General features: G+C 35.2%; 1 protein-coding gene across 1 annotated transcript in view; it reads right to left on the bottom strand.

The window, feature by feature from the left end:
- Positions 1 to 2,820: 2,820 nt before the first annotated feature.
- LOC149562552 (tRNA (5-methylaminomethyl-2-thiouridylate)-methyltransferase) overlaps positions 2,821 to 9,630 on the bottom strand; it is a 212,782-nt gene continuing 205,972 nt past the window's right edge. The window contains exon 10 of the mRNA XM_089826042.1: positions 2,821 to 3,479. Coding sequence (XP_089682168.1) covers positions 3,009 to 3,479 — 471 coding nt within the window. The 3' untranslated portion in view covers positions 2,821 to 3,008. The remainder of the gene's footprint in view (positions 3,480 to 9,630) is intronic.

Below are 9,630 nucleotides of genomic sequence, written 5' to 3'. Positions count from 1 at the left end.
GTCTATTTAATATTTGACTTCTATTTAATCTATTGAGATAAACTATTTTAATCTTATAATTACTATCAAGAGGGGTCATGCCAAAGTGACTATTTTGCATGTGTTTTAATTCATTTTTTAAAATTCTTTAGTTATTATCATTGTATAATATGTTATTTGAATATTCATATATCCTTTTAATTTGGGCTCATGACAATTTGGAAGCTCGGAATCTAGGAAATACACTAAGCTTTCAATTTTGCAAATGTTTGTATGAAAAATAAAACAAGGTATTAAGAATCTGATCTACCTCAATCATAGAGGGAAGCATTAGTTTAAGACTGCAAAATTATAACAGTTGTAAACAATAAAATTGTTGCATTAAATTTTGTTTGAAAATGTGAAGGCTGCAAATTTCTTGGTTCTCATAACACACAAGAAATTTGACAGCACCAAAACCTGGCAATGTTTTAATTATAATTACAAAACATTATAATGCTCACTAAAAGTTTACATAAAAATCTATACAATTTGACTATGTATAACTAAATACGTTTATCCAAATAACACTGATTTGATGTACCATTATGCCTGATCATAGCTCCCAATTTATTTTCATTGCTTCCCCTCTATCAGTCTAGAAAAGTTTGGCTCAATCAATCATTAACTAAAAAGAATCATCAGATCAGTCTCTTTAGTTCCAGGCCATATGAATCACAATTTCGCCAATTTATGGGGAATAGCCTTTACATTTTTTTGTGAATTGTGCTTCTCGTCTATACCTTGTACTCATTGCAAAAGCATCAATCAGCTATATAGAGGTAGTAGAATAACTAGTTGCTCTTGTGCTCACTGACAAATCTTTAGAATTGCATCAACAATCTGGATTTAATTACCATCATTCTTAGTCATTTCATTCATTTAAGGCCTGTAAGAACACCCTCTCGAGATTAAGACAAACTCAAAATGTAGAAGGGTTAACCTACTCTCGTTGACTTTAAATCCTCCATAGCTCTGTAGATGAATTAATTTCATTCAGATGATGGTAACCCCGGCCTTCTGAGTGAAATTAATTCCGAGGAGTGGAGGAACCATTTTGAGACCCAACAGGGGTCACAAAGTTGTGGGATGTATCTCTAGGGTGACTTGGTTCGGACTTACAGCTGCCACACAATCATCACCTTTTGTGTTGTTGGTTATCCAACATACTTTACTTGCAACTCGCAGTGGGGCTGCATTTGGTTCTAACTATTTGCATAATCTACTCTCAATTATGATGTCGATGTTGATCTCCATGATGACATTGATTGCTAATTTTATTATTTCAATATTTTACCTCTAAACAATGAATGCAAAACATGCAACATAAACTTCAAGTATCAACTGATATCAATGTAGTATACTGTATTTGAAACTTCTGATATTTATTGCAATTTTGTTTAGCATATACATGATATGTGATATTTTATGTTTAATTGTTGATTTTAAGTGAAAAGTATCTACATATTTATTATTTTCATGAATATTTAGTCCAAACCTCTCAAATATATTCAGCCCCCAACCATTTTGTACCATGGCCAGAGTACTGTACCCACACCTCGAAAAGGATAACTTGTAGCAATTTAAATTCCTCTTACTCGTGACCTAGTTTGAACTTTGAACTATATATTGAGGTACTTATGTAAAATATCTGTCTGAGCACCAACCAGTGAGACAAATCTACTATTGGATTCTTCTCTTCTTGATCTGCAAATTATGTTACCTCCTATCATTAATAGGAGAGTTAGAATATTTGCAAATTTTAATGAGCTTTCTCGCCTTTTGTAATTCAGAAAATCTAAAGGCTCAAAGATCAAACTTTCTTTTTAAAAAAAACTGAAGCCCCTCATCTCTGTTAATTGTTAGTACCAAACCAAATAAAAATACTAAATTTTTTTCCAACTCAAAGGTTAAACTATTGTTAAAAATCTACATAATTGTTAATATTTTACAACAGAAGCTTCCGATTAAACAAGAAAAATGTTTATTTTCAGGTGACTTATTTTTTTGGTATTTGAGTTCTGAAAAATGACTAAAAGTAAACTGTCAGAGTCTTAGTGTGAAACTTACAACATGATTTCTAGCACTACCAAGAATTGTACTAACTTAAAACAGGCCTTTGTTTTTGCTTTCAACACCCAAAAAACAAAAAGGGGACTAACGCATACAGCAAATCTGTTAGGATGATATTTTGGCTCCTGCACCCACGGACTTCCCATCCATTCCTAAGGTCCAACCAATTCTATTCAACCCATCCTCCCCCTCTTCCACCCCTGCCTCCCCAATTTCCTCTGCAAATGGAGTAAACCAAGTAAGGCCTCCACTGAAACGAGGTTCAAAGGATCTGCCAAAAAACCAGAAAGGCAGTTCTCTGCTAATTCAGCCAAAGCCCCTGCTTGCTTCTGTCTCGATGTGATGTTAAGTTGAGAGGCTCCTGACAAAGGGAGAAACTTTGTGAAACCTAATGCAGAGGACTATTATATAACATATATAATATACTAGTACCCTGTATCTAGTGCTTGGATTAATATAGTTCTCCCCTATCCATCAATGAACTTTTCTACTTTTGGTTCAGACATGTTTAGTGTACTATTACCGTTGTAATTGGAAATATGATAAGCTCAAATGCATTGCCTTTGCCTTTCAGAAACGGTAAAAGGCAATTTTTCATTTGTAGTGCCTTTGCACATATACGTGTGATTTACTTAATCACATTAAATTATTTTTGGGTTATAATTTTATAAATATATGTAAATAGGTGGAAGAAGAAAATTTCCTGATTTTTGGACCTGGCACAATGTGAGCACATAAATATCTAATTGCAATAATTTATATAATGAATCAACAAAAGGTTGGCAGCTCCCACTTATTCATCGTTTTTTGTTAAAAGTAGATTGGTAACGATAAAGGTCTTAAGCAGACAATTCCCACATTACAAAAACCATGCTGTCATTAAGATTCAGACAGGACCATTGATAGCAGCTCATCTCTTACCTTTTTCTGAAAAAATTAAACCAAGAGGCAACAAAGATTACTGTATTCGTCAGATTAACCCAGATTTGTCTCACAGACCTACTTTCCGTTACAGATCCTCTTGACATCTGAGACGTTACTCCATCAACTGGGTTACTTATCTTTACACTGTGTGATTTCCTTGCAAAAGAGTTCTGATGATTTTTTATTTTGACAGGCTCCTTTAGTTCAGATTTATCTTTCAATCTTGCTATCTCTGAAGCCTTAGGGCAGACTAGGAAATTACTGTCTTCACAGGAATCAATAATGATTCCTGAACCTAAACAGATACTTTCCTGGTAAAATGCTGCAAACTGTCCTACAGCAATTCCTTGATCATCTTCTGCTAGCCTGACAACAGCAACATCTTGTGTAGTACCATTTGGTTTGGATAGGTTTCCTTTCACAAGCTCAATATTGCACTCGTATAATTTTGGGCCATGACGTACCTGAACAGTTCAGAAAACATGTAAGAGGACATACTTTTACTGCTTTAAAATCCTTGTGCTCTATTTAGTGAACGAAGTTGAGAAACACATTCACTTTGTAACATTATTACAGATGTGTGTTCAATACACTGTATGGGAAATCTACTTGGATCATCATAAATGCATTTCCTATCTTTGGAACAGTGTATTGCTTGTAAATACACATAATAAATGTTGTTTATTCAAACAGGTAGACCAAGAGTAAAAAGTGTACACCGTGAGCATATTCTTACAACATGAATAGAATCTTCTATGGCAATTATCATTTGATGGACAAATTGCACTAGCATTGCCCGAAGTGAAACCAAGGTAATTATGTTCACAAAAAAATGAAATTATAGGTTTGCATAAACATAAAATGTCCATGAAAAACAATTTAAGAAAGAAGATACATGCAGAAACATTTTTCAAGTAAATATCCAAAGCATGGAGACTATGACTAGCCAATCTTTACAGAACTTCCAATATAGAGCAATAAAACTTGATGAAGGTTGTGAGAAAATGAGTCTTTTTGATCCCTCATTTTAGGAAAACAAGCATTTTCTGTATGCCCCCCCCCCATATATATATATGAAAGAAAATTACATAGGCTCACTACAAGGTTGATCAGGATATGTTAAAATTTATTCATCTGAATCATATCCTTTTCTGTTGTTATTGTGCAATGTAAAATCCTTCAATCAGCTCATGAAATTTCTATAGTTGCTGTGATAACAAAGAAAGATTACAGCTTAATTGGCCTCTAAAAGGTGCTTTTCACTAATCCTGTGCTCCATAGCTAAAAACATTCCTATAGCTGGTTGGTGTCCCCAGTCAGCTCCATATTTACATATGTGATCAAAAGGAGTTTGCTACCATGAGCTAAAATATGGCTTTTAATTAAAACTAAGATATGATACTTCACTAGACAATAGCAGCGAGAAGATGTATATTGGGTTAAGACAATCGAGTTTTTTAACAAAACATGTAATGTCCCCTTTTGGGACATTAGAAGTCAATTAAATAATTAAAGCTTAAGTTGTCAAATTATATAAAAGTATATGGCAAGTTAGTTTTATTATTTAATAAAGTATTAAAATGTCTTTAATGGCCTAGCGAAATATTACTTAAGTCATTTTACGTCAAAAACGGAAAATAAAGAGACTTAATAAGGAATATGAAGAGGCAAGTAGGGGAAAACGAAGAGTCACAGTGATGTGTTATAACAGAACTTTCAGAGGCTCATTCTCTTCATACTTGTTGGTATGTGTTTGATTGTGTTCTTTTGGAGAATTTTGGGAAGCTTTGGCATTCAATAGGTTTGAGGACAGAAACCCTCGAGCTTGGAGGCATGGATAGAAACCCATTAGCTGTGGGAGATATCACTCAAGTGCCTCACTTGTGCTTCCAATCCATATTTCTGATTATCCAATCTGACAGTAAGTTCTGTGACTGCGATTGAATATTTTTGTTGTTGTTTTAATGAAGATTTAAATGCAATATTCATTTCAGAATCTCTATTTCAGCTGGGTTTTTTTTATAAATTTTAGTATAATGTGCTAGAGAAATTAAAATCAATTGCATGCAGTTATTTCTTTAAGTTCTTGCGGTAAATATCTAGAATTGAAATCCTAGGGATATTACAGTTGTATCATTGTTGGTTCTCCTGGCAGCCTGTGAAGTTTCATACGTAATAGAAGTGTAATTCAGTGGTATCTAAATTTTATTGGAGAAATTGGTATTTTATTGCCTGCTTCATTTATTCCCTTATTGGAGTGCATTGGAAAGATTATAAATATAGGTTGTGTCACAAGCCTGTTGCGAGGAGAAGAAATTATTTTGGCATATTTTAATGATGCTCTATTTCTGAAGAATAGAACAATAATTTGAAGGGATGCTCCGTCGAAATATTTTTTTGTAAACTGGGCAAGCTTTGTCATGAGTTATCATCGGATGATTTTTCTTATTGGTAAATTATTCCAAAGGGACAATATCATTGTTTTCTTGTTTTGGCCACTCTCTCTAGTATTAGGTGTTAATAATTTGTGTGATACAACAAAACATCATCAGGCAAAGCGTACGTAATTAACTGGCCATGAAGCTTGTAATAAGAATTGATATATAACCATGAGACTTCGGTGATATAATTGAGCCAAATAATTTAATTTTTCCGCACTAAATTGGAACCTTAGTCATATTTATTAATTTGGGGCCCAAGCTTATTATAGGTGGCTATTTATAGTTTGAAGATCATAATAAATATTTGCAACCACAGCAAATATGATTGTTGGTGTAAAATAAAGTTTGGATGCGAATATTAATGTCAAGGAGTTACTCCATTGTCACGAATGAAGCATTTGTGCAGAGGTCTAGTGCAATGATTACATCCTTATAGGCAGAACATTCTGAGTTCACCTAAAGATCTTCCCTGTGAAGACATTCAGTGTCCAAGCATGAGCCATCTTCAAGAAGAATATCGATGCCATTGTGAACAGAGACAAGTTGGAAATCCTTTCTATTGGCACTGGCTGAGTTGTTCGCTGCTTTGGAGAGTGATATTGGCCTTATTTCATTCCCTCTTCTGCAAAATGATTGGCAGGCTGAAGGAATCATTTCCCGGACCTTTGTAATGAGTAGTGACTATTCTATGCATTCTTTTGTTTCTCCTGGCACATGGTTATTGTGCAAGAGTCATGGATGACTATTATTCTGAGCACAAAGTTTGAAATGAAGCATTTGAGGAGTTCAATGATTGGAAATATAATTTCATATTTTCCCAATTGCATACATAGTTTGAAATAAAATATTAGCAAGTCATCTTATTAATGAGATCATTGAGATGGTTGAAATTTTATAAATATGTCTTCTATAATCTTGAGTGGATTAATATTCTCTTTCAAAAAAAGTTTTTATTGAATGCATTAAGACTTGTATTCAATGTAACACAGGTGTTGGGGTACGTTGGGATGCGGGGACGAGTTTCCAGGACAAGGGAACAAAGGGCATCAAATTTGAGATTGCAGGGGGATGATGATGGGGGGTTGGGGGTGGGGGGCAGAAGGGAGTTGTGTTATATACATATAGAACTTCAAAGGCTAGTTATGAAATGATATTTTAGTATAACATACCAAATAAGTTAACATAGCAAAATTGCAACGCAAACCATAACCATTGAACATTAAACAAAGTAACATTCTACATATCCAATAGTAATATTCAAAAATCAATATTGAAAGAGTCGCCTTGTTGGTGACCGGGTTGTAGAGTGGCGGAGGTGGGATACTCAAGTACTCCAAGTACCTAGTGCATGGACGTCTTGGGGATGCGTACTTAGAGGTTTTTGGGGGGTGCGAGTCCCCGAGTTTCACTACTTGTATTTGACTTGAATTAATACTAAGGAACTATTCAAGTTTGCCATGGCCTCCTTTTCTATGGTTGCTGATTATAATTGATCAATTTTGTTCTCCATCATGATGCTAGAGATTAGTGGAAACTTCCATTATTATTCAAGCCTAGTTAAGTTATAGAAACAAGGATCTCTAATTCATACCTGAGTGATTGTTGCTAGGGGCCTTGAATCAAGAGAGCTGAAAGAATCAAATTGGAAGTTGTAAAAAACTCACAATATTCATTTTCGTGATTACCTCTAGCCCATAGGATCAACAACAATTGGGGTTCCCATCGTTTTAAGGACTTTAGCAGAGTATTGCGCATCTACAGGTTGGTTCCAAATTTGTGCAACCGTTTGGTAATTCAACAACTCCCAAATTTGACTCCACCTACAAACAAGAGAACACAAATTTGCTCATATATAGAAGGATCTTAAGTCAAGGGAAAATAGTGGAATTTTGGTGAAGAATAGCAAGGAATCTCACAATAGTATTGTCAAGGACAAGGATCAAAGTTAGCTCAGAAATGACTAGGAAGCCACCTAAATTTAAAACCAAGGAACAAATTCTTGAAGAAGAGCTCTACCATATAGAAAGGAAACTTGCATGCTTCCCTCTAGCAAAGTATGAATTACTTTGGAATTTGGAAGAAAAAGAGAATTGCTTATCCATGATAGAACTAGGTTATAAGGGAAAACGAGCCACCATGATTCTTGTTGTGATTTCTTTGGTTAAGCCAGTGTTGTTGAAACTTCAAAGATTTTGATAGAGAGGTAAGACTTGCAATTTGTAATGTTCCCGTCATTAAATAAATATTTATTCAAACCTTTGTTAATGGGCCGATTAATTTAGTATATCTCAGACCCATTTTTATTTTGTTTCCATAGGTAGGTGTAGCCATCGGCTATCTTTGTACACCCTCGGAAAGGTTTCTCCAACAAGTATTTAAGCACGGCTTTTAGGTAGTTCTTGGTATGCGATTAGGATTATTTCTTTGCACTGTGAATTCTTGTTGGGATTCTCTGTTGTTCGCTATTTCGGAAGTGAAAGATCTTGCCTACTTGGTTTTCCCGATTTTGGTGGAATTCAACCCTCACCCTATTTCGTCGCTTGTAATATTTTGCTCGGATCTGGCAAATCGGAGCACTATCTTTATTGTAGATGCATATATTTATCTCTGGTAATGGATTTGAATCAATTGCTTTGGTATTAATTAGCAAATGTATTGTTCTGGCACTAAGCATAACTCAAAATTTCACATTCCGTACAGCCCACTACCAGTCTGTGATCCCAAGCAACATCTACCATACAGCCTACTTGCTCTTTGTCGAACACCTTCCTCTCCATACACTGTACGGCCTTCCATTGCCTCCCTGCACATGATCCACACCTTTTGTTACCCTTCATATGGCTGCCCCTATACTGTACGGTCATTCCCTCACACACTCGTATGACCCTGCCCTTCCCTACTATACAGCCCATGGAGACCATTGTATGGAACCGTCTAGTCTGCCATTGTATAGCCATACAGTGACATCGACCCTACTGTACCATCCATTCCAGTCCGTACGACCCTCAAATCTACTCTATGTATGCCAGATGACTCACATCCGTACAACCATTCTTGCTTCCTGTAACTCGCTACAGTTTGGGGTTATTACGGAACATTACACAATTATTTTGTGTATTGTTAATATTATGAGCATAACCGACACATGATCCTTATAGAAAGGAATTTATGCAGGAGATATCTCACTTGATTGTAGAATTTCTTCAAGGATTGGGTGGTATCCATAATCCATCCTTTGGTAAGAAAGTCAAAATTTTAGAATCATTTGCAAAAATCAGAGCTTGTGTGATTATGTTGGATCTTGGTTGTGAAGACTTAATCCTTGATATGTTCCTTCAGTTTTTTATTGCCACTAAAAAAGATCAAAAGTGAAACGTTTCATCTTCTATGCAGTACACTATGTTATTGATAATTGAGGAAAGCAATAATTCCCATCTCTTCTTGTCTACCCTATTTGCAGTTTTGAGACAAGCACATGTTACTTCTAATGCTCAGATTTTGGTTAACAATGTGAGCAAAAATTAAAGTCATTCTTAACAACGGACAAGATAGAGAAAGGTGGAGCACTTGAAGTAACTATTGGTGAACATAAGGATGATTTGGACAAAGGAGAATCATTCCATGCATCCATGGATGTGAAATACATGAGTTTTAATGATAACAAGAACGATTATGAGTATGTTGTCATGGAATCTTCAAAAGCAACTGTGATTGATCTGCAACATGGAGGCATGAGTTCCTTTGATAATTTTCTATTTGTGGAAAAAATGTGGTAGATGCATCTAGGGTTGAAGATTATGTGGAACAAAAGAAAGAAAAAATGTTTCAGCCTATAAAAGGTCTTGTAAAGAAAGACAATTCAGTAATATGGGAAGCCTATAAGGGATGAAGCCTGTGGTATTCATAAGGACCACAAAGTTGAAGAAGACACAATCATGGATCAGCTACTTGGGCATTCGAAGAAGTCTCCATACATTATGACATCATATCCATTGGTTGATGACTACAGGGTTGGTAAAGCATCTTTTGGATCAGTTTTTCTCAAAGCAGCAGTTAACGGAAGACATGAGAATATTCACTGTTATGATGGTAATCTTTTGATCAAGCATAATGTTGGCACTCAACAATTGAGGATCAAACATGAAGCTAAATATCTTAGAGAGCAGACTGATTG

The sequence above is a fragment of the Cupressus sempervirens genome, chromosome 4, assembly GCF_028749045.1.
Source record: "Cupressus sempervirens isolate cs-2001-9-10 chromosome 4, ASM2874904v1, whole genome shotgun sequence".
Lineage (NCBI taxonomy): Eukaryota > Viridiplantae > Streptophyta > Pinopsida > Cupressales > Cupressaceae > Cupressus > Cupressus sempervirens.
Note: the sequence above shows the minus strand (reverse complement) of the source record. Positions and strands in the feature narration are given on the sequence as shown.